Source organism: Manis javanica, chromosome 17 (assembly GCF_040802235.1).
Source record: "Manis javanica isolate MJ-LG chromosome 17, MJ_LKY, whole genome shotgun sequence".
NCBI lineage: Eukaryota > Metazoa > Chordata > Mammalia > Pholidota > Manidae > Manis > Manis javanica.
Window position 1 is genome coordinate 11,962,070 of NC_133172.1, and position 25,333 is coordinate 11,987,402.

A 25,333-nucleotide genomic window follows, 5' to 3' on the forward strand; every position below is an offset into this window, starting at 1 on the left:
GTGTGTCCCTGTTCCTGTGCCTGCTGCACACGCTGTGGGTCCCTGGCCTTGCAGCCCCTTGGGTCTCAGCAGCAGGCAGTTGTGAGAACAGTTCTGGTTAGTGCCTGTCAGTCCTCTAGCTGAAATCTCCATTTATCCCCCAGCAAGTCACGGGCTGCCTGGAAGAGAGGAAAGAGGGAGCTCGAGGACAGGACCCCTTGGTTCTGGGAAGGTGGCTGGTGACCCTGACTCCTGAGTCCGAGGGAGGAAGGGGCTGGTCTGCATGGACACTCATGAGTGGGGTGGTCCACACAGAGCCACGGGGCTGGCTGGGGAGCTCCTCAGCCGTCGTCAGCCTCCCCACCAGAAAAGCCTGTACCTGCTGCCCCCTAGTGGACGTGGAGATTGTGCCAGCCATGGGACGGAGCCCGCAGGTCAAGGAACCTGGGGGAAAGGAAGGCAGAGTGACAGACCCAAATGGGACCAGAGACAGAGAAGGAGAGATGGACAGACAGACAGACGGACACAGACAGAGACATAGGCGGGACAGAGAAATAGGTGCCAGAGGGGCAAGGGTCAGTTAGAGATCCTGATTGCAAGAGAAAAGAGGGGAAGAGAGGACATGGCAGACAGGGGCCAAGTTAGAGGGGGATAGGGAAGAAGGGGGCAGAGTAAGGGTGGCAGAGAGACTGCTGCTGGACAGACTGCCGCTAGGCTGATGTGAAGACTCCAGTACTACAGCATGAGAGACAGACAGGAGCCTGTCCGTGGAAAGAAGGACTAAGTGATGGGGGATAGCAGATCTAAAGAAGGGAGATGTACAGAAGCCAAGAAAAGGAGGTACAGGCGGACACAGAGAGTAGAGCAGAGGATGGGCAGACGCTCATGGAGAGACAGATGGGCACACCTAGGACACAGAGAAAGACAGGCAGACACACAGAGAGACAGCCAACCAAATGAGGCAGGTGGACAGAGGCGTACAGAGAACCCAGGCCTCCCCAGGCCAAGTGGACACCCTGAGATGGAGCAGGAAGTGGTAGGTGGGATGAGGCTGAACTGAACTCGAGTGGGGGAGACTGTGGCCCAGCAGGGGTTCCAGGTTCAGGGGCTTCTCAAGGGGCAGCTTAGGAGTGGAGCTGGGGACAGGGCGCCCCCCGGCCGGGGTCTCTGCCTGCCACCCCCTCCCAAACCCCCCCACCCGGCGGGCTGCCCGGCGGAGGCGACAGATTGAGCGATGAGACGCATTACGCACTTAATCCGCCTGATTGAATGTTTTGCTTTCGCCCAAATTGAAACATTAAACAACACGGGACGAGAAGAGGCGGCCGCAAATCACTCATGAAAGATTCATCTTCTCCCCGGCAGCCGCCACCGCCTGCCTCACTGCCGCCCACCCCAGCTGGGAAGCCAGGGGGTGGGGTGGGGGCTGGGGCAGCACCCCAGCTGGCTCTGTGGGGCCCCAGCTCTTGTGGCCCAGGGAAGTTCTTCCCACTGTCTGGCCTCCATCCCTCAGGTGGTCTCAGAGACTGGACCCCAGATCCCTGGACAAGCCTGGTGGCATGACCTTGGCCCCATCTCTGCCCATCTCTGGCGGGGAGCCCTTTTGTCCCCACTGGGTCCACGTCTCCAGCTCGCTTCGTGGACCAGCCCAGGACCTTGGCTGCTGAGTGTTGGTCCACGGAGGGGAAATGAGGTCTGAGCCTCCTCCCTGTGCAGTAGGCCTTTCTGGGCTCTGGACCCAGGAGTGAGGGTGGCATCTGGGGGGTGAGTCAGAGGGAGTTGGCCGTTATAACAGAATGAGTGCAAATGGGGGAACAGGGAATGTGTGTGTGTTTTCTCTGCCACTCAGAGCTCTGTGTGTCTGTCTGCCTTGCATGGATCACTGTACTTTCTGTCTCTGTCTCGTTCTGTGTTGTGGTAACTTGCTTTGTGACTGCCTGTTTCTGTCATCACCCCCAAGCCTACGTGATCCTGAGTGTGTTTCCATAGGCCGGTGGATGTCTGTCTGCCTAAGTGTATGTGCATCCTGTGTGTAGTATTTGTGTGTGTGTGTGTCTGTGTGACTAAGGGTGTGACTGTTTTGTGACTTCCTGTGTGTTCATCTGTGGGTGCCTGTGTGTTTGTGTCCATCTGTCTGTCTTCCTGGGTTTGTGTCGGTGTGTTGCTCACTCCGGGTCTAACTGTGGGTCTGTGTTTAACTGTTTCATGTCCAGGTCAGTTTTGTGCGTTCCCATGTCTCTGTGACATGTGTCTCTGTCTCTCTCAATCTCTGGGTGTTTCTTTCTCTGTCTCTGGCTGAGAGGGCACCTGCTGGGGCCAGAGACAAGTCGCCAGAAGCAGGGAAGAGAGGAGGCAAGAACGACAGAGAGAAAGACAGGACAGTGGCAATCCCTGAGAGCCGGGGAGCAGGGAGCAAGCGCGAGGGAGCTGGGGGGGCCGCAGTAGGCGCCACGGCCAGAGCGGGTGATCAATATTCGATTTAGGTTTTAATTCCGGGGCTTTCGGAGCCTGTCAGCCCTGATGTATGAGCTCACACCGGGGCCGCCCAGCCAGCCACCCCACGGATGCCCATGGACTGGTGGCCTGTCCTGGCCCCAGCTCCCTTGCCCCGCTGGCTGGCAGCTTGGGAAGAGGGGAAGAGGAGATGGGCCCTGCAGGCTGGGGAGGAGGAAGCCCTGTCCAGGGGAAGAGGCAGGAGCTGCACACGCACATGGGCACAAGTTTGCTTGAGTTCACAGCTGAGTTCACACCTGGTCACTCACCTAGTGTACCTGAGATCTGCTCCTGCCTGTCTGTGTCCACTGGGGGACAGGAAGGTGCCTCAGGTCCTAACCCAAGGGACCCACAGATGTTCTCAAACAGTCTCAGGGACCCTCTGCTGGATTCCTACACAGCCTGCCTGTTGGCACTGGTCACACACATCCAGGCACACATGTGCCCACACACATGCCTCTGGGCTCATGCATAGCTGTGCACACACAAACACTGACACACGTCTGTGATTAAGCCCAACATTCACGTGTCCATACATACCTCTGGACTCAGACACACATGTGTACACTCTGACACACACAGCCACACATGTATCCTGACATATACACACATCTGTCCACACACATAATCCCAAGCTCCCCCCCATACACACAGATAAAGGTTCTGCATTAACAGGAGGTGGGAGCGACATGGGGAGACTGTTCTGGCAAGAGATAACAGGAGACAGGGACAGGGACTCAGAGACAGAGACTGACATAGTAGTGACAGAGAGGGAGAGACACAGGCAGGTCAATAGAGCAGCAGAAAACTCAGAAAGTAGACAGAGATGCAAAGAGAGAAGCCAGGGGAGGCTGCTAGGCCAATGAGGGTCCGGCAGTGGCCAGTGTGAGGGGGGTTGGGGGCCCTCCCTTCTTCTCCAGATGCCCCCCCAAACCCTGTCTCTCTCTCTCTCTCAGGAAGATGGATCCACCGCCCTCCCTGATGACAATGCTGTCTGCGCAAACTTTAATTAACACTTTGAGTTAATTAGTTCGAGATCATTTAGGAGTAAAATGTTTTTATTAGGGAGGCTGCGAGCCTGTTGATGGATGGGGCGCGATTCGCTCTTCCGCCTGCAGGGACAGCCGGTAAACAGAAATCAATCAGGAGCCTCCCAACCCAGCCCCCCCAATGCCAAGCTCCCAGCCTAGGGCCCAGGAGCCCAGGCTCCCGGCCCCCTCTACCCCCCGGGACCCAGGAGGCCTGGCCTCCAGCCCCTCCTCCCAGGACCCAGGAGTCCTGGTCCCCAACCTTCTTCTCTCCCAGGACCCAGAAGTTAGGGTCTCTCTCAGACCCAGGTTTCTGCGCCCCAACTTCCGCCGCCGACCCATGAAGGCCTCGACTCCTGCGAACTCGCCCGGAGCCCCCACTCCCACTCCCGCCCCGCGCCCACGGGCAAAGGGCCGAGTCACTGTGGGGGGCCCCCTGGGCCGGTGACCAGACCCTTCTCTCGACTCCCGCCCGGGGTCCCTTGGCTCCGCGTCTCGGGATCTTCGTCCGCGGTCTCAGCGGCTCCCAGGCCGCCGGGGTCGGGCTCGCCGGCCCCGCCCGCCCCGCTGACGGCTTCATCAGGTGTCCGGGCGGCGGGCGAGGGAGGCCCGCGGCGAGGGAGGCCCGCGGCGAGGGGCGGAGGGGCGGGGGCTCCGGGGCCGATAAATCTTCATCAGGCGGCGGCGGGGGGGCCATTAGGCGCTAATGGGAAGATGGAGGGGCCTGTCGGCCGCACGGGCCGGGCCTCATTTGTCCTGCTTCCCGCTCCAGCGGCCGCCGCCCCCGCCGCGCCCCTCCCCCCCGCCGCGCGCCCCGTTTCCGCTTCGAACCTTCGCGGGGGGCGCGGGGGCCCGGGGGGCGCCGGCGGCGGAGGGCGTGGGGACGCAGGGGCTGAGTTAGGAAGGGAGGAGGGCGCCCGGGCCCGGCGGGCAGGGGGGCGGGCGCGGAGGCAGAGTCTGGAAATCGGGCGACGCCGAAAGCAGGCGGCGGGGAGCGCCGCGCGGCGGGCGGGTTGGAACGCGGGGCAGGACGCGCCTCGCCGGAGGAGGAGCAGCTCGGGAGGCGGCGCGCCGGCCGGCGGGGGGCCCGGAGCGTGGGAGGGCTGCGGGCGGGGCGGGGGCCCGGGCGCACGCGGGCGAGGGGCGGGGGGCCCGGGGCGGCGCGCGGGCAGCGTCCCTCGAGGCAGAGCGCGGCCCCCGCTCGCCGCCGCCGCCGCCGCCGCCGCCGCCCGCTCCCGGGCCCGCGCCCCCCGCGCGTCCACTCTGATTTCTTGGCCCATTTTTCTTCCTCTCCTGTCACTCCGGCGCTCGCCCTCCCGCCGCCGGCTGCCCCGCCGCGCTCTGCTTCCCGCGGGAGCCCCGCCGCAGCCGGCCGGGGGCCGCAGCCCGGCTCTGCGCCGCGGCGCCCCCGCCCCCACCGTCCCCCACCGCGGGCCCCCAGCCCCCGCCGGAGGCACGTACTCCACGCGCGTGACCCCCAATCAGTCACCCCCGAAATGGGCTCTCCCCCTGACGACCCACGGGAGGGGCCCAGACTTGGAAGCAGCGCGGGGCTGGGAGCCCCCCCACCCCAGACCTGGAATTTAGAGCTTTAACCCCTCTGGGCCCCAGTCTCAGATTCCCTCCAAAGGAGGTATCTAGACACCCACATACCCAGGCATGTGGTGTGAAAACCCACCCTCCCTCAGAATCTCCGAGCAGACCGAGGACCTCTACCTTGAGCTGGGTCACCCCAGGCCAGGTGAATAGTAAACCAGACTCAGAAGAAAACACCAAGAATGTATCCCTAGTCCAGACCAGGCACCCCAAAACAAGGATTCTGGGCCTCAGCCCCATTCACCCCCCCCAAACCTCCAGCTAGGATAAGGGAGATGGGCCTTAGCTCTGTCACCCCAAAATAAGCACCAGTAACTCCACAAGTTACCCCTAATATAGGCATTTACTCCCCAGACTCAGTCACCCCAAAATTAGGCATTAAGGGCTCCGAAGTTGGTACACTTAAGCTAGACCTTCTTCACTGAACCCTAAACAGACAGCAGGACCCCAGGATAAATCACCTGTGATCTAAATAAATGGGCCCCCAACTTCTGTCACCCTACTCAGGAAGTGACCCCCATTCTCAACACAAACTAGGAAATGAGACTGAAACTCAGTCACTCCTTAAGTGAGCAACCCCAGTCTTGATCCCCAGAATCAACCAATCCAAAATTAGGATCTAAGCCCCACCTAGCTTAAGACTCCCCTAAACTAATTATCTGGCTCCCCAGACTCAGTTTCCACTAAACCAATATCAGGACCCCCCAGCAAGTCACCTGACAGTCATCTAGGTCTCTACCATTATCCCCAAACCTTGCATCTGGACCTATCAAGGTGACCCTGACCTAGGCCTTTGCACAACCAGCCATTTGAACAACCATCTGGTGTTCCAGATTCTTCCCAGCTTGGCACCTAGAACCTCAGCATCAGCTCCCCTTAAAATCCACATTTGAGCTTGCCCCCACAGAGCTTACCCCCATTCATAGGAGTTAGGAATTCTTCAGTAAGTTAACCCACAAACCGGGCAGCTGGCCTCCCAACCTCAGACACCCCCAACGATAGGACTCCATGGCACCGAAGTCTAGTGATGTCCACACTACACTCCTGGTCCCCAAACTTCAGTTACCCCTTAGTAACCATTAGGACCATATAGGCTGTTACCTCCCAGAGGGAGGCAAATCAAAGTCAAGAGCCCCCAAAGTAGGCATCTGGAGCTGACCGTCAGGTCGGTCATCCTAAACCAAACTCTGAGAACCCCCTAATCAGACAGGCTCAAACTCACAACTTAGGGTGCTTGCTGCATCCCTGTGGCAGACTGATGGTAGTGCCCCGAGAGGTATGTTCATCTTCTAGCCCCAGAGCCTGCTAATGGGACCTTACTGAGAAAATCTTTGCAGCTGTAATTAAGTGAAATGTCCTGAGATGAGATCATTCTGGGTTACTGGGAGGGCCCTAAATCCAGTGATGTGTCCTTGTAACAGACAGACAGAAGACACAGAGAGAAGACAAGCCAGTGAAGAGGAGGCAAGTGTGTGGCGGCCACCAGGAGCCGAAGAGCAGGGAAGTCCGCCACAGAGCCTCTGGGGCCGCGCAGCCCCGCAGCCCCTTGCTCTGCTTCCAGAACTCTGTGACAATACATTCCTGCTGTTTTAAGCCCCCAGGTAGGTTACCAGCCACAGGAGACTAATACAGCCCCCCAAGCCAAGCCTCTGGATGTCTAGACTCAGTAACCCCCAAAACTAGAGATGTGTTCCCCTGCAGCCAAGTGCCCCAAACTAGCCTGTGTTCCCCAGACCAGCCTTCTTAGGTCCTGAGGCTCATTCAGCCCCGAAGCTTGTATGTGGGTTTACAGTCACTGTCACCACTAAAATAAGTTTGGTGTCTCCCACAGACAGTAACCTCTAGTCTCTTCATTGCCGTGATCCCCACAGACACCTGACCTTGAGACACCTCAAATGAGGCAGCTGGGCCCTGGTCTCATCACCCCCAAAATAAGCATTAGAACCCCTCTGGCTGGTAAACCCTAAACTCAGCATCTGGGCCCAAAGGTTAGTCCTCCCCAGAACTAGGTATCAAGACCCCATGTTAAGCCACCCCTACCCCAAGCATGTAGGCTCCCCGAGGTCTGAGCCTAATGTCAGCCACCCCTAACTAGGTACCTAGGTGATTAGACTCAGACACCATCACCCTTAAGCCAGGCACAAGGAACCCCAGTGACAATCACTTCAAACCTCAGCAACTAGGCCATGAGGCTCAGTGAGCCCCAAACTGCATGTAAGTATTAGGGACTCTTAATTTGTTATACCCCAATTAGGTAGCTAGCCCCCCTCAAGTGCCCCCTACCCCAAACTAGGCTTCTGATTTGCAAGAATGACACCTCCTACTCCAGTGGGAGGCATCTATGACAATCCACCACAGGTGACTTGGGGGCCACCACCAATGACACCTGGGCCCCCACTATCACATCAAACTGGTGTGATTTAGATTCCCAGTTAGACACCCCATAGTAGGCAATAGTGCCCCAAACTCCACCACCCCAAATCAGGTACAAGGAATGCCAGTGACAGTCACCTCAAACCTTAGCAAACTGGCTCCATGAGCCCCAAACTGCATGTAAGTATTAGGAATTCAATTAGTAAGCCCCTCAACATCTGGCAGCCTGTATTAAACCCCTGAACTAGACATCTGAGTGGCTTGCCTCAGCTGTCCCCAGACTAGGGTGCTGGGTCCCCAGCCTCAGAACTCCCATCTACCCTGGGGTAAGTCACTTCTAATTTGGCCTCTGGGCCCCAGCCTTAGTCCCCGTTAGAATGCAGACCAGTCTCACTCGCCCCTAAATTAGCCTCCAGGGCCCCAGAGTAAAACCACAGCAAATCACTCTCAAAATGGGCATCTGAACCCCACGGCTGGTCACCCACAAGTTCAGCATCTGATCCCCCAGGTCTCAGATACCCCAAACCAGGGTGTGGGATGTCCAGGCTCTGCGATCTCCAGACTAGGCATGTGGGCCCCAAACTTCAGGCAGCCCTAAAGTAATTAATAGGACCTCAAGTGAATACATGGACTGCCAAACATGGTCACCACTAAACCTCCAAACCAGCTCTTCCCAGCTAGACACTGAGTCACCAGACTCGCTCCCTCCAAACTTAACAGACAAGGCTCCCCAGGCAGGGGTCCCGTCTCATGCGGACATCTAGTCCCCTGCATGCTCCAGCCTCATGTAAGCTCGCATTATTGCAGATCTAGAGCCTCACTTTAGGCACCCCGAATCAGTAACATGGGCTCCAAATGCCCAGAACTGTGCAGGAGGGACTCTGGTCACCCCAAATTCAGTATCTGAGGCCCAGCATCCATCTCCTCAAAGGAGGGATCTGGGTCCTCCATTTTCTCACCTGCAACAATGCAACCTGACCACCATAACCATTTGCCCCTGAACTAGGCTTTGACCCTAGGGACCTCGTTGTGTACGACAAAGACAACCGAGTCCCCCACCCTGGGCCAGAAAGCCCCACAGCTCTCTGTGCCACAGCCTCCAAGACCTGTAGGCCAGTAGTCAGGCCCCACCCCAGCTTTCCCCACACTGGCCATCTACCCCAGTGTCTACCACCTCCACACTCGTGCAGAGGCACCTCAGCCATGAGAACCATTGGCCCTGTACGTCAGACATCCCCAAGCCCAATCCAGTGGATTCCGAACCCTGAGGTTCCAGCCTCCTGACTCCCTGGTGCCCAGTGCCCAGACTCCAAGCACAGTAACCCCCAGACAGGGCTCACACATTTGGCCACACTCACTCAGAAGTCCACATTTATCCAGGGACCCCACATCTGGGTGCAGGAAACCCCCAGCTCAGTCTCCCCAGGAACGCTCAGCCATCAGTGTTCTCTGACTCAGTGGCACTTGAAAGGCCCTGGGGCCCTGGGCTCTGCACCCTAAATTGGAGGAATGGGATGACAATTCTCTCCAACTAAAAAGGAAGTGCTGTCTCCCCACCTCCCACGGCACAAGCACCCGTCTCTGTGCCACACTAGTCACCTGCCTCCATGCCGTCACGCGCTGCACGGTAGGACTCCAGTGTAAGGCCCCAGCCTAGGCCCTGGACCCTAATCTCTATATATGATGTGAGGCTCCCACACCCCCAGTCACACCACCCCAAATGGCACCAGATCCTCGGTATGGAAACACGACCAGTCTCCACAATGCTCATGTCATCTCATCTCGGGCCATTGGCTCCCCAGTTTGTGTTTGCCCAGACTAGACCACTGAGCTGCTAGTCCACCACCCCAAAGTGGACCCTAGTCTCTCAGACCCCCAAACGGGTGGCCCTACTCTCTGTCATCCACAGGAGACAAATTGACCCCCTCAGTCAACTTAATTCCTTCAAGCAATCCACTAGACCCCCATCCCACTGCCTCCAAAGAGATCAGGAGAACCCCAACTCTATCATCCCAAACCAGATGACTGTCCTCTCGGTTTCTGAACCTAAATGGAATCATTGTTTACACAAATTGGCCCCAGGGACAGGCAGTCTCTGTCACCTGGAGCTGAGAGGCTATATCCCCCACCTATGCCACCCCAAACCAGCGCCCTTGACACCTGGTCTCATCACTAAACTATACAACTGGTCCCAGCCTCTGTCTCCCCCAACTAGACAAGTGAACCCCAATCACTGTCAGCCCAAACTGGGCAAAGGCCTCCGTCATTGACACCCCAAACTAGAAAATAAGAACAGTAGTTTCTTTCACCCCATCTAGACAACTAGACCTGCAGTCTCTGTCACCCCAAACACGACAATGGGTGAACACAGTCGGCCGCATCAAACCAGACAACCAGCACTCAAACCATCTCCACAATCAGCAAGCAGGCACCAGTCCGCACCGGACTGCACAGCCGAAGCTCCTGTCTCAACCAGTCTGTCACCCCAGCACCCTGGGGATGTTGATCCCTGTCTCATAAGCTCAGTCTCTGCCACCCTAAATACGCTCTGAGATCCCCGTCACTCTCCTAAGCACACTAGACCCCCATTCTCTCACCCCAAATATGCCCTGGGACCCCAGCCCCTGTCCCCCAAATTAGACAACCAGACCCCCTAGTTGGTCACCCCAAGTATACTCTTGGGCCCCAGTCTCTGTCCTACAAAACTAGACAGCCAAGTTCCCAGCCTCCCTGCCCAATACTCTTTGGATCCCCCAGTTTGTCACTTAACACTAGACAACCAGACTCCAGTCTGTCACCCCAGATACCCTCAGTGACCCTAGTCTGTATCCCACAAGATTAATCAACCAGACCTCCAGAATCTGAGACCCCAGTTGCTCTCCCACAAAAGGAACAACCAAACTCTCAGTCACCCCCAGTATGCCCGGATCCAGTCTCTATCCCACAGGGCAAGACAGCGACCCCCAGACTTGCCTTGCCCAACAAGACAATACTACCTGCGGTCTCTGTCCCTCTACAGTGAGCAACTGGCTGCATAAAATGTCACCTGGAACAAGAGACCCAGACCTACAGTCCCTTTAACCTTCATCTTGTCAACAAGACTCACCAGTTCTTGAACCAGACAACCAGAACCCACATCCCATGCACACCGAACAAGATGAGCAAACGCCCATTCTACATCACCCTAAATAGGACCCTGGCACCCCAGGGACACCTGATGCTTCCACTCTGTCATCACATGCTAGACAACTAACTGCCTAGTCTCTGTCAGCTCCAGCCAGGCCCTTGATCCCAGGAGCCCAGTCTCTGCCACCCTGATGGAGACAAAAGCCCTACTTCTTATGTCCCAAACTAGACACCTGGCCCCAGCGCCTGGCACTCCAGCATGAGACAGATCCCATCTGCCTTCCAAGCCAAACAATAGGACCCCAGTCTGTCTGTCACCCCAACGAGCCATCCAGGCCTGTAGCGTCTGCCACTTCAAACTAGCCAAGAGGCCACCCAGTGTCTCGCCCCCAAACCAAAGCCCAGGTAGACAGTGGCCTTGTGTGTCTGGCACCCCAAACATAATCAGACTGCAAGTCTTAGACACCCCAGTGGAGTTCCCCAGATCCCCAATTTCTGTGGCTTCAAACTAGTAACTGACCACTCAGTCTGGGGTACCAAACCTTAACATTTTGATATCTTAACCTAGGAACTTGACTACCATTCTTTTAGCTGAAAAGAGACTCGAACCCAATTCTGATACCCTTAAGGAAGCTCTGGGACTCCCGTCTTGGTCACCCAAAATGAGACAATAGTACCCCCTGTCCATCACCTCCAGCTAAACCCTAGAACCCCGGCCCCCAGCACCCCAACCTAGACAAGAACCCCAGCCTGACACTGGGAACGGCTCCAGTCCCTGTCATTCCCAGCCAGACTGGAGTCCCTAATCTGTCACTTAAAATGTGAGAACTAGACCCAAATTATGTTTTTAACCTCCAGCTACACAAGCAGACATTCCTCAAACTAAAAAACATGATCCGCAGTTGCTGTCACTTCACACTAGGCAATGAGAGCCCCCCACCTCTGTTGTTCCAAGTTTCACAACGGGACCCCCAGGTTCTGCTTCTCCAAGACCCGAACCAGGTCACCTCCAGCCAGGAGGACAGCCTCCCTTGTCATTCCAAACCTCCTGGGCTCCCAGTGTCACCACCCCAAACCTGCCACCTAGACACCTGGCCTCGGGAATCCCCTTCTCTGTCATGCCAGCTAGATAAGTGACCACCAGTCTCTGTCACTTCAAAGCTGAGAGCAGATCCCCAATTTCTATTTCTCCAAACCAGAAACTGGACCCAGGCTATCACCCCAAATGAGACAACAAGATGTCCAGTATGATACCCAAAGCGAGGGGCAGGCATTCTCTGGCTCTGCCACCCCACACTGGACAACCAGATCCCTCATCCCTGGCACCCCAAACTGGACCCACAGGCTCTTTAATCACAAAAGTCAACAGCCAGATCCCTAGTCTGTCACCCCCAGACAGCCAACTGGACCCCCTATCGCCAAAATAGATAACCAGACCTTTGTCCCCCAGATGAGACCCCAAGCTCCCCAGTTTCCATGGCCCTGATCCAAACCTGCCAACCCCAAGGTCCTTCAGGAGGGGATGGGTGCGGAATGGACCTCCAGCCCTGACCATCCCCAATGGAAGCCTCTGGTCTCAATAACTCAACATCAGAATTAGGGACCTATAATCAGTCACCCCCAGAATAGGCCTCTGAACCGAGTCTCCCCCTCCCATTGCCACCCACAGCCCCAAGGCTGATAACCACGTGCCTCAGTGGTCTCAGTCCCCGGTCTGGGGCTCCAGGCCTCAGTCAGCCCCAGACAAGACAGCCTGACCACATGCACTCCAGGCCCAGGGCAAAGGCGACGTAGTGGCCACCCACTGGGCATGAAGACTCAGTCTCCCCTGGTAACACTGGCATCTCGAGCCGCAGACAAAACACCCTCTGCTACTCCAGAACGGGAATCGGGACCCTGGCCTTGGAGCAGACCGGGGATCTGACGGCCCCAGACCCCCAGTTTCCTCCCTGGGGAGATGTCCCCCTCTGGCTCCCTCCCGGGAAGTCTGCAGGAAGTCCTTTTCCGCCCTCCAGTGGCAGCCACTGGAAGCGCGGCCCTGGCGACTGGGAACCAGCATGGACCCAGACACCCAAAGCCCCTGGTCTTCCCATCCTGCCAGCAACTCCAAGCCTGGGGTGGTCGACCTTGCCTGCCCCCTCCCACTCCGCAGCCCTGCAGGTCAGTCACCAAGCCCAGGCCCTCCTCCTCCTGAATCCGTTTTCTCTGTCCCTCCTCTCCATTCCATGTCCCTGGCTCATCTTCCCCAGAATGGCTCATCCTCCCCAGTCCCACTCCCTCCATCGCATCCCCCACACGACCCCAAAGGCAAATTTCTAACCTCCACACCTGACCCTGTCTCTCCTCTGCTCAAAACGCTTCTTCAGTTCCGCACTGCCTAAAGCTAAAATCCAAAGCCTCCCCAGGGCATGCAGGTGCTGCGTGATCTGGCCCCCAGCATCCTCCCCATCAAATCCCATGACTGTTTTCCCTCACTCCCTTCACCCAGCTGTCAGCGCTGCCTTGTCACTGAGCACACGTGACCTCAGGACCTTTGCACCTGCTGTTCTGTCTGGCTGGAATACTCTTCCCCTAGACCTCCAAGGGGCAGTCTCCTCTTCACTGCCCAGCAAGGCCCTGCCTCACCACTCAGAGCCCCTGCCCTTCTCAGCTACTCTCTAGCCTCACCCAGTCCCATGTTATTGGCTTCAGAGGCTTATCACTGAGAGTTTCCTGTCTGTTGGTTGTTTGGCTTGTGTTTCACACGCCTCACCCACTGATGGTGAGCTCCGGGAGGGCAGGGCCTCCTCTCCTCTGTTTGTGGCGTTGCTGTTTCCTCAGCCATCATGTCCCGTAGAAACAGAGTAAGAGCCACAGATGTAACCTCATATTTTCTATTTAATCTCATTTTAAAAACTAAAGAGAAATATGAAAATCATTTAACCTAGTATATCAAACATACTGTCCTTCTAACACATAACCAATACGAAAAATTATTAGACATTTTACACTCTTTTTCTACTAAGTCTTTGAAATCTGTGTGTATTTTACACTCACAGAACATCCCGACTCAGACTCATGTATCAAGTGCTCAGTAGCCACATGTGGCTGGCAGCCACCATAGGGGACAGGATCCCAGAACAATGCTGTGTACTCAGTGGGGGCTTTGGATAAAACCCTTTCTGAACAAATGGTGAACAGGTGAGTTTTGGTAATGACATATACAGTCAGAGAGGTTGGGAGATGGCATTGTAAGGCCTGGGTGGTGCCATGCCTCTGCTTAGGCCCCCCGAGCTGCAGCTTTTCCTGTGGCTGGCTCCGTGTCCCTCAGGGCTCGCTGAAATGTGGTCTCCTCAGACAGCCGTCCCTGACCAGCCCCATCTGCAGTAGCTTCCCAAGGCCTGTCACCTCACTCTGTTGCCATAGGTGCCTAGTACTTTCCCTGCCAGCTGTTTCTCTTTCATCACCATCCCCACTGGCAGTCTTCATATTATAACGAAAGGCCAATTGTGTCACTGTCACCTCACTCAAAGTAAAGCCAAAGCTGCCAGTCTCCCACTTGCCCCAGGCTCATCTACGCCAGCCTCCTGGGCTCCTTGCTGTTCCTCAAACCTCCAGGCATGCCGTCTCGGACACTCTGCACAGAACAGCTGCTCCCTCACTCAGTTTAGGTCTCCACTAATGTCACCTCAGGGAGGTCTTTAACCTGTGACTCATCCCCAGAACCTGCTTTAGGTAGATAAGTTAACCCAGTAGGCCTGAGCCTGCTGTCCTTGGGCCCACTTCCCTGGCTGGCCCTCGGCTGGTGTCTGGGGACTTGGATTTCAGCAGGGTTCTCGCCACTCCCCACTTATTAAGAGTACCTGTGAAAATGGTATTTCTGCTGAAGCCCTTCTTTCCTTCCAGGAGCCCAGAATTTCAGTACATGCTAGACAGAGGGTTTTCTGTGCTACCCCGGATACAAAGCCTGGGCACTGAGCCTCTCATGAGCTGCCCGGCACACGTTTCACATGTGCTGTCTCCTTTGTTGCTGGAGGAACTGAGCTGTCCTGTGTGACTGCACCATGAGGACGCGGGGAAGTTTGCACTGGCTTCCTCTGGACTCGTCCTGTGTGACTTTTCCCTGATTATGCTTTGTGTCCTTGTGTGATTTTGCTTCGTATGATAATAAATGACAGGGGTACAACTATGAAATCATCAAACACAGGGGTGATGTGGTGGACCCCGGGCACACTCTCCCTTCCCTACTCTTTCTTCTTAGCACTTAAGCCACCATTTGCCATCTTATCGTATTTGAGTTATTCATCTTGCTTATTGCCTCCCCACCAGCCCGGCCCCCGTCTCGGTCTCTGCAGTGCCCCAGCCTCAATGCGCACAGACCCACAGAAGATCCTGGGAGAATTTTGCTGATTGACAACTGTAACAGCTTTATTCCCAAAGCTGGAGTTCCTTCCTGGGCTTGTGATGGGAAGGAGGACTTGGCCAGAGCCACAGAGCAGCATGGAGTGGACAGGCGTGGGGCAACTGGCTCGGAGGCTGGCAGGTCCTTACACGGGCTCCATCTGCAGTTCTTCCCCGTCCACAGCCTCGATCTGGTGGAAGGCGGCATGCGAGCCAATGACCACAAGGGTGGCTCCTGAAGGAAAGCAGGTAGTTCAGGGCCTCATGCCCTCACCTGGCTGCACCACCCACCCCACCCCCACAGCCCCTGTACTCACCCAGGACCCAGAAGACGGCCGAGCCCGCACCAGCCAGCCAGAAGAAGGGAAAGGAGACTCCCCCAGCCAGAGCGTACTGATGGGCTGGGCTCACCTCTCGGCCTGGAGGGCAGATGGCATTGCAGTAGCTGCTCCCACACTAGGTGCCCTCTCCCCCAGTAATCCCAGATGCCCCTCAGCATCTGGTATCACACACTCTGGGAGCCTCAGAATCATCCAAACTCCCACGCCAAGATGCTCCACCTCCTGCCCCCATCCATTTCTCTGACATGCCCAGTGTCCACCAGAATACCGAACACCTTCCTCAAACACTAACCCCCCACCCTGCAACCTGCCTTCTACTAGGAAGCTCCCAGCCTCCCACTCCCCCAGACTAAGGCTCTCCTGCTCCAACCTGCACACAAAGACCAGGAGATGAGGAGTCACCAACTGGTGGCCCAAGGGCCAAGTCTGATCGCAGATGTGGGTTTTGAGCCTGCACATTGTTCTCCAAGAATTTAAATTGTGGTGGACAAGAGAAACTGAGTGATTTCACATAATGATACAGACTTTTGGCTTCTTGGGTAGCAGAACTGGAACATCGCCCAGTGGCATGCCCTGGTGGCAGCAGTGGCTGAAGCCAAGTTGTGGCTGTGCTCCAGGCACCCCCTCCATGCCCTCTGTGTGCCTGATGTACCCCAGCCACCCTGATCCTATACATAACTCACAGGCCCCTGAAGGACTCTGTCTTAAGTCTACCTGTTTGTCTGATCTCACTCCAAACCTAGAGCTTCCCCTAGGTGGGGACTCAGGCCCCCCTTTTTTCCCAGTGGTGTTTGGCACCAGTCTAGGCCCACATAAACCACAAGCCTCAGCTTCCTGCTGCTCTGAGAAGTCCAAGGATCTTCCACCCAGGAAGCAGGAAAGGGAGATCTAGGCCAGAGTAAGGGTGCCACCTGGCGTCCAATGTGGGTACCTGCAGCTGATACTTTCTCCAGAGGTTAGGGAGGGGGGAGGGAAGAGGTTTAAGGCACGGGAGAGTGGATCTGGAGTATTTCACACGACATTCGAGCAATAACAATTTGAGAGGGCTGAGTCTAGATAGGAGCATTTGGTGTGTCTGAGATTTTAATGGACTGAGTTTGGGGCATCTAGCATAGATCTAGGCTTGGGCAAACTTGGGTTTGGGGTCTAAGGCTTGTGTTCCAAAAGACCAGGATTTGAAGGATCAGACCCTGTCTGGACAGGGGATTTCTCACCAAACAGCACAAACTTGGACTGCAGCGTGCGCAGATAGAGGATGTAACAGGCGCCGAAGAAGACAGCCAGAGCCACCAGCAGCATGGGGGACGTCACCCTGGTTAAGGGCAGGAAATCATTGGTCAGGCAGCTGGTATTGGGCCAGCCATCGGGACCCTGACCTCTACACCAGCAGCTGGCAGGCTATGTCCTTGAGACCAAGCAATTCCAGGTCACATCTGGTCACACTGTATCGTGGCAAGGCTGATACGGGTGTAGGGACCTGGCCGCTTGGTGAAAAGGTCTGGCAGAGCCACCCCACGGGGGCGGGGCCCAGCTGTTCGGGGGGCTCTTCCGTGGGGGCGAGGGCGCGGCAGGGCAGGAGAGGCACTCACACACAGTACAGGATGAGGCCCAGGAACACGAACACATAGTTGCTCTGGTAGAACTCCACATTGCGTACGAGGCGCTGGCACAGCTCGCCGAGGTTGCGAGGCCGCGAGAAGCGCCGCTGGTCCACGAAGGAGCCCCAAGGCCGGATGGTCGCGCGGCGCCTCTCCAGCCACTCACGGCCGGCGCCGGAAGGGATCAGTTTCGGCAGCAGGGTCCTGGTGGGTGGGGCTGGGTCAGCGGTAGACCGGGATGGAGCCCGGACCCCGAGCAAGAAGCGGGCCGAGGGGGACTGATGTCCGGAGTCCTGGGGAAAAGGTTCAGGACTCCTGTATCCTAGGGGAGAAGAGGACTGAGGGCCCAGACTCCAGAGTCCTCGAAGAGGCCAGGCGCCTGGATTCGTGCCTGAAGGCCCGGATTCCTGGGACCCGAGGGAGAAGGGGGCCAGGGGTTGGGTGGGGGGTGGGGGCGCCAGGACGCCTGGGTCGCGGTCAGGTGGTGCCAGAGCCGGCTTGCTTACGTGGCGCTCAGCCCTTCCGCCTCGACATCCTTCTGATGGTCCTTCTCGGCCGCCATGTCCGCGTTCTGAGGGGCAGAACCGCTGTAACAAGCCCGGGCCCTGCAGACTCCGATAGCCCGGCACGGGCCCGGCCTCACCCAGCGGAGCCGACGTGGCTCCTACCGGAGCCGCGGCGGCGGCGGTTCTGCCGTGGAGCACTGTGGGAATTGTAGTCCTGGTGCGGTCGGGACGGGTGGGGTCCGGCTCCTGGAACCCCGCGGGAAATAGTCACCTAAGGTGACGCTAAGCCCCTTTGGGCATTGTGGGAATTGTAGTTTCAGAAGCGGGGCGTGTGTTGTCGGGGAAGGTGAGTTGTCAGGCGTCTGCGCGGTCTGAGCACTAAAGGCAGAAGCAAGCTTTGCGTGCTCTCGCCGGTGCAGGGAACAATGGGGACCGTGTGGAGCTGTCGTTCTCACTACAGGACATAAAAAACATCTAGAGGGCTGATAAAACTCTCAGATGTTCTGATTCAGCAGATGTGGAGTGGAGTCCATTAATCTTCAATTCTAACAAGGTACTAGATGATGATGTTGCCAGTCCATATACCACATTTTGAATAGTGAAAGTGTAGAGAATTCTCAGGAATCTGTTCCTTCAAGAGGCCAGCAAGAGGGCCATGGTTGGTGGAGGGGTTCTCTGAGAAACCCTTGAGCTCCCAGGGCTGAATGGGTTAGGACTAGAGGCCTCCAAAAACCTCCTACCCCCTTTGGACAGGAAAGATGAAAGTTAGGAAGGAAAAGAGTTGAGGATGTTTAAAAGAGGACGTTGTTAACAAAACAATTGAGATTCTGGAGTCAGAGGTGAAAATCCAGGCTGTGTTGACCTCATCACTTCCCTAACCTCTGTGTCTTCATCTGGACGGTGGAGATCTTGACAGTGCCACATTCACTCATAGAGTTACCACGATTCAATTAAAAGATCCATGCTTGAAAGTCTTGATACTTTATAACTGCTCAATTACATTATCATAAATGTTATGCTTATTTCTAGAGTTCAGCCTTCTCAAATTTAACAGTAACATATGAGGGACTCATGGTCCCTTCGATGTCCCAGAGTGGCTGGCATCTGAGACACAGGCCTTTCCCCTAGTTCCTATAGTTATCTCTTGGTCTTTGCTCTTGCCCCTGAGTGGACTGTGGGAAACTGGCCAGAGTTCTAAAGAGGTGCACCGGAACAGCCTCAAGAAACATGTGAAAGTGTCTGGAAGCCAGGGCTCCCTTACATGAACTGAGGTCCTAATTTTCCAAGGCTGGGTGGCACTGAAGGAGAATACCCACCTGAGATATCCAGGTGACCCTTATGAAATAAAATGAATTTTTTATGGTCCCCCTGTGGTCCCACAGGCAAGGAGAGCTGTGCAGGCTGCAGAGGCCCCAAGTCAGCCAGGATGCCATGCTGGGCTGTGTGGATACCATACAGCCAGTCTCGCCTGTGTCAGCCAAACTGCCGCAGCCCCTCACCCACGGCCAAGAAGAGAAACTGCCTGGAGTGCTCAAAGAGGGCAAACCTGAATGGGAGCCTGGTCCTCACGTCCTGGATATAATTCTTTAGGAGAACGTGTAACAGCCCTAAGCCTTGCCTCCCCTCACACACAGACAGCACCGAAGGGCATGATCTGTTCTTTTAAGACCCTGAACAAATGTACCCGTGACACACGGCTCTGACGTGCCGATTGATGCAGTCCCGGTTGTAAAAGGTATATAAGCTGTTCTTAGACAAAAGGCCAGCAAAACAGTCTTTCTCTGATTAATGGTTTTGGGTCGTGGTCCTTGGTAAGACTGAATAAACTCCATCTTTCTTGATAGGATAGCCATGTTGATTTAAGTTGATGATTCTTGGATACCACAAAGGGACCCAGCACAGACTGAGGCCCCTGAAACACCTTGAGGACTCTGTGCCTTAGTACTGGCAAGGGCCCCCTGAGCGCAGCCAGTTCCCCAGAGTGCCAGCTCTGGCAGGTGTCTTCCCTGAGCCCCAGACCTCCTGTTTTTGGTTGATTGTCCTTGAGTTTATTCAATACTTGTTTGCACACTCCCCCTGAGAGGTGTTTCTTCTGTAGTCAGTGACGAGAAAGGGAATTGCAAAGAATAATAAGGAAAACCTCAATTGTAAGATACTGGGAAGAATAAAAGCAGATCTCACTCTGTTTCAATTTGCCCAAACTAGTGTTCTGGCATGTGCAATTAGAGAAAGCCGGCCACAAGATTAAAAAAACAGAATGAGATTCATATCTTGATTGTTACTTAGAAACATCCAAAGGGGGAAAGTAATCTTTACATTTTAAGAAGTCAAGCATGCTACCTTCTAGCACTGTGGTTCCAGAAGCTGTGAGTAGCAAAAGCAGCAAAATCTTACTAAGTTTATTTTGTCCTGAGAATTTGACTTAATCACTTTTAGGTTAGGGACCTTATAGCTGAACACAAATATGGATTAAACTCCATTTACAGCTAGGGTCCTAGCAAACTGTGCCAAATCTTCAGGGGAATTACAAACTAAAATAACTATGGCCGTTATGAAGAACGTTCCAATTAAATAAAATCAGTTTAAGAATGCACTTAAAAGCAAAGGCTTTAAAATGCAAAAAAAAAAAAAGCTTCATTAAAAGTTTTGTTACAAAAAGCTGATAGGGAAAGAAAAAAACTTGCATTCCCTCTCTGTATTTTGGTGTCATAAATCTTATGTCTTTGAAATGTAAACACAGCCCACAATCCCCTGAGAATGAAGAAAAAAATGGAAAAAGAAGCCTTTTAAAAATGTAAATGGCTATAGAAGCCCCTTGCCTGAAAATCTAGCCCACAGCTTCTAAGGACAAATACAAATCTTAAATGTCTTCTCCACAGGCATTAATAGAAGAAGCTTTAGCCAGCCTAACAGGTAGCCTTAACTTATTTCATCTGCCAGAAAATAGTTTGGAGCTAACTACAGTAGTGAATTTTGCATTATCATACTTGTCTCATGGCTAAAAGACTTTCAGCAATAACTATATAAAGTCTCTGTTTGCATCTATCTTTATGTCCATGTGTTGTAAATGTATGGTATTTCTACTTCTGGATGGTATTGCTAAAATCAATTTATAAAAGCTCATTTGATGGATTTAAAAGTAAGCACTTGTCAGGACTAAATATTCTAAACCTCAGAAATATAAAAGAAACTAACCCAAATGTTTTTCAAGTTCATATGATTTGAGGAAATATTTGGTATTAAAGTTAATTGCAGGATATTGGCTTAATTAAACAGACATGTCTTCAGAGTCATCAGCATTTAAAATAAAAACTTTTATTCTGCCTGGGTTTACTTAAAGTCAAATAGGTTGATGTTATCTCTGTTACATAATATTCTAAAAAATAGCTTGGAAAAATGCCAGAATTTGATGTCTCAGGAAATTTTATAGGTAATCAATATAATCAAGAACAAGTCAAACAGATGTAAGATAAAAGTATATAAGTGAACTTTTCAGCAATATTTATGTTTTATGGTATGTCTACTAAAAGAGTTTCCCAAAATCTCTGGTAACTTTCACTGTTAGGATTTTACTAGGTTAAATTAAAGGATGGAAGTTCTTTAAATATTTAGATCATTTCCAAATAAGATAGAATGCTGAAGTGTTAATTACTAAACAAGCCTAAGGTTACCTACTTTTGTCTCCTTATACAGAGAAACTAAAGATGAATTTGGCTCTGTTGGTAAATGTGTTTTGCATTTTATTAAAATAGTATGCTATGAAGAAGCATTATGTTTCTAAAAATTTTGAGACATATATATGTTTGTACTCTATTACAGGATGCTAACATAAGATAGACAATTCCCAATCGCCTACTTCCTAGATTTCACAAAAAAGCAAAAACGACGAAGAGTTAGAAAGTTGGAAAAGAGCTGAGATCAGGAAAGGACACAGAGCGGTCCCCTGCTCTACCCGCTTGAGGGCTGTCGGACAAGGCGGGAAAGCAGGGTAAGTCGAAGACCGTAGCGTATCGTCCTGCGGAGCAAGAAGGGCACATGAGCCATGGATGAAGATCTGACCGCTTCTAACAAAGCCCCGCTAGGACGCTAAGAGCTAAGAAAGAGGAGGCCTGGGAAAATGATAAGAATGAAGAGGGAAATGTTATGGTGCTTAATGAAAAACACGATTAAAGTTTTTACGGGTTAAGGAAAGTAGGATGTATAGTGTCTGTAAAAAACAATGTGAGGAATGGAGATGCATTTTTATTGAAGGAAAAAAGTAAGTTTGTTCTAGAGGAAAATGATTGTTCTGGAGTAAGAATGGAAAAAAGGACAAAACCCAAACAGATACAACAAGGTGCAAAAAGTTCATGAAAAGGAGTCTTATGAAAGGAATTTTATGTGTGGACAAGCTGTCCAAGGTTGAAATAGATTTAAGTTAACAAAGGGGGGGAGATTTTTATTCTTAAAAGTATACTGATACACTGCAAGATTAGAATTCGGTATTCTCTTTGTTAAAAAGACAAAATTTTCTTAAACTATTCCTCTGCTCATAGTAAGAAAATATAAACAAAGTTTGTTTGCCTTTAATATGGGTCAGCTTGGGAGACAAAGACTCTGTGTCTTAGGAAAATGTTTCCTGTGCTTAACATAGTCTTCATCAAATCCTTGAATACTAAACAAAAACAAAAACTGAGTTTTCTCTATTAAAAGACCTAAATTTTGCTGGCAACTATGTAAGCTTTTATATTTGCCCATGAAATCTTGCATTTGATTAAACAGAGAACTAAATATGCTTCACAATGACCTAGGATCCTATTTGACCAAATGTTTGAAACTTTTTTAGTGAATTCCTAGAAATCTAAGATGTCTTGATACACTGTTATCATTTATAATTGTTCTCTTACCTTCTGAAATTGCTGTCATTAAAACTGAGGATCACACTAAAGGAATTAAACCTGACTATCAGGGAAATGCCCTGATTTTCATGCAAAGGCCATTTCACAAGAGGATCTGTAAACATAACGACACACATGAATGAAGCGCATTCCACTTCTGCAAATACTGGCCCCCCCATTGCCAGGCCTTTGCCATCCTCCTAAATCAGAGAAATTATGATAAATAAACAATAATTATAAATGAAAGGAACAGTCAGGGCTTTGGGAAATCTAAAACGGCCTCCTGGTCCTTCCCTGGCCCCTGGCAAACTCCTTATTTTGGTTTTTGCGTTCCTCCACTCACCTTAATGCTTTTGAAGAAAGCTGTCTTGGTCCCAGAGGCCTCAGACCTCCTCCTTCTGTACTTTGTGAACACCTGCAGCTAGACTTCATTCAACTGCCACTTAGAATGAGTTATAGATGTTCTTGTTATCAAATACATGTTTTCTTACTGGATTGCAACATTTCCTTGTGGAAGGGCAACCACCCAAAGAGTAAACAAATTATGAGCAGACCCAGGAGAAGAGATGATGGGCTATAGGAGCCTACGTTATTAGAAGAGGATGCATTGCATTATTATAAACAACTAAGCTACTAAGGAACATTCAAGGTTGGTTATTGGTATTCATAACACAAATGTATCAACAGAGGAAGAAATTCAGACTCATGACCCTAAATCAACTGACTATACATACTGAAAAAATCACCAACTGAATGAGAAAGTCCTTACAGTCCAAATGGAAAGCACCTTTCCAAATCCTCCTAATTCTTGTGCTATAAAATTGCTGGATGTTGACTCCTGGATCCATGCTTCTCACTTAAAAAGGGCGCCTACTCCAGAATGGTCTCCGGAAACAGCATCAGATCGAAGACTGGAACTGCATCAGTGTGACCAGGATAAGAAGAAGCTGACAGCTGGTGTGGACAGCTTTCCCAAGAATCAGGACCAAGCCAATAACACCCAAATTAGCACCTCTCTTTTTCAGTCCTTTTTTAGTCCATATGCATGCCTAAACCGCTTTAGTTAATAAGCCCTAGAGAAACTCAAATGATATTTTGGGAAAAAGGACACTTACGGAAAACTTACGGTCCTCCCAACTTATGGGAAATAATAGAAGGAACTTGAAACTTACCCCACTGCTCTCTAACAGCACTGGTCCCTAAATTAAATCAGTGAAAAGCCAATGGGAAGTAGTACAGCCGGTGGGAATAGCACCACTCATGAAAATAACTGCATGCTTCGCATGGGTAGCTGATGGGCCCTCCTTGAGAAAAATGACACCTCCCCTCCCTGGGAACCCATCTCAGTCCTAAAGTGGAACAGCACAAAGGAAATTGATTGCACCCTCAAGAGCACTGGGTTCCCTAGATAACCTTAGCTTGGCCCATGGTAAAAACTCCTACACAAAACAATATATGGTACAGGGGAAGGGGACAGTTTTGTCGGGAAGGAATTGAGAATCAGGCTGTCCATTATCCAATCACTATTGCAGACAAACTGAATTTAAAATAAACAACTTCCTATCTATGGCGTGATACAACAATTATAGGGAAAATATACTTAGCTGAGGTTAGTAGAACTTATAACGATAATACTGCTGAGGACAATTATGCTTCCTGGGAACTCAAATTAAAACCTCCAGCCGAGGTAAAAAATAACAGAAGATGACTGGCCTGAGGAAAAACTGGACATGGCCTCTCGGGGAGTAAAGGAGGCGTGCGCCAGTCTGACAAAACTTACCCCAGACACAAGTGACTGCAGAGAAGCGGGAAAAAGGACAGTCAAATTGATACGGGAATATGCTGATGTTTGCTCAGGCTTTATTGGATGGTTTTCTTGCCCCTTTGGTTCCTGCACACACATAGACATTGTTCAAAGTGTAACCACTACTGCGATCCCAACTATACTTTTACTGTAGCACCCAGGTACTGTGCTGGGTACCGGAGAAGGCAATTGTGGGAAAGAGCTAGAAAGTGAGAAATGCTTTGGAAAGCATAGTCTGATAAATAAGTTAAGGAAGGAAAGGAGTTCAAGAGGAGAACACCCACTCAGCAGCAGCATCCCTGACGGTAGCAACGCATTATGATCATGATACGCAACTGAGGGTTGTTAACTGGCCATAAGGAGGAATTTGTGAACTAAATGAAATTTTTATGGTCCCCCTGTGGTCCCACAGGCAAGGAGAGCTGTGCAGGCTGCAGAGGCCCCAAGTCAGCCAGGATGCCATGCTGGGCTGTGTGGATACCATACAGCCAGTCTCGCCTGTGTCAGCCAGACTGCCGCAGCCCCTCACCCACAGCCAAGCTCAAAGAGGGCAAGCCTGAGCGGGAGCCTGGTCCTCACGTCCTGGATATAATTCTTTAGGAGAATGTGTAACAGCCCTAAGTCTTGCATCCCCTCACATACAGCACTGAAGGGCATGATCTGTTCTTTTAAGACCCTGAGCAAATGTACCCCCGGCACACGGCTCTGACGTGCTGATTGATGCGGTCCCTGTTGTAAAAGGTGTGTAAGCTGTTCTTAGACAGAAGGCCAGCAGAACAGTCTGATCAGAACTCTGTCTGATTAATGGTTTTTGGGTCATGGTCCTCAGTAAGACTGAATAAACTCCATCTTTCTTGATAGGATAGCCGTGTTGATTTCAGTCGACACTGCTAACCTTGACACTGCTAACCACAGCGCTGTCCTCCGAGGTCTGCATCCCTTTGGGTGTGGGCTTTGAGTCCTGCAGGAGGGACCCATGAGGCTCCACGGGGCTGGTGAGCGGCAGGCAGGGAGGAGAGGGGCCCCAAGCCCAAGTGGAATGGGCCGTACTTTGAAGATCAGATTGGACGGTTATTGGTTATTTCCCCTTTGCCAGCCCCAGGCTTCCTGTAGAATCTTGTTTCCCACTTGGGTCCAGCTTGGCTTCAGGAAACCAGAGGGGCTGTGAACACACTATTAGCCCAGAGCATAGTGGGGGAGCAGCCCCTGAGTTCAAAGTGATGGGGGCAGAG

At 52.5% G+C, this 25,333-nt stretch overlaps 1 protein-coding gene and 1 long non-coding RNA gene across 3 annotated transcripts; one reads left to right on the forward strand and one right to left on the reverse strand.

Annotated features, from left to right (window-relative positions):
* Positions 1 to 14,975: 14,975 nt before the first annotated feature.
* RABAC1 (Rab acceptor 1) lies at positions 14,976 to 17,647 on the reverse strand. Its single transcript, XM_017654626.2, has 5 exons — positions 17,421 to 17,647; positions 16,906 to 17,118; positions 16,531 to 16,628; positions 15,293 to 15,394; positions 14,976 to 15,210 (listed from the first exon to the last, which is right to left on the reverse strand). Exons 1-5 carry the CDS (start codon positions 17,474 to 17,476, stop codon positions 15,122 to 15,124), a joined length of 558 nt encoding a protein of 185 aa, XP_017510115.1. The 5' UTR covers positions 17,477 to 17,647; the 3' UTR covers positions 14,976 to 15,121.
* Positions 17,648 to 17,787: 140 nt separating this feature from the next.
* LOC118971638 (uncharacterized) lies at positions 17,788 to 24,939 on the forward strand. Of its 2 annotated transcripts, XR_005060152.2 has the most exons (4): positions 17,788 to 17,973; positions 18,803 to 19,155; positions 21,240 to 21,408; positions 24,514 to 24,939. It is a non-coding gene; the product is annotated as an uncharacterized lncRNA (long non-coding RNA). The 2 variants fall into 2 exon arrangements; XR_005060151.2 differs by lacking the exon at positions 24,514 to 24,939 and having other exon boundaries at positions 21,240 to 24,503.
* The last annotated feature ends 394 nt before the right edge of the window (positions 24,940 to 25,333 follow it).

What these genes read in the sequence shown, in the direction of transcription:
- RABAC1 (XM_017654626.2), bottom strand. Translation starts at nt 17,476, where the DNA reads ATGGCGGCCGAGAAGGACCATCAGAAGGATGTCGAGGCGGAAGGGCTG. An exon ending in GGCCTCATCCTGTACTGTGT is followed by an intron (nt 16,629 to 16,905) that starts GTGAGTGCCTCT and finishes GCCCTTAACCAG; the next exon opens with GGTGACGTCCCCCATGCTGC. An exon ending in GTCCAAGTTTGTGCTGTTTG is followed by an intron (nt 15,395 to 16,530) that starts GTGAGAAATCCC and finishes TCTGCCCTCCAG; the next exon opens with GCCGAGAGGTGAGCCCAGCC.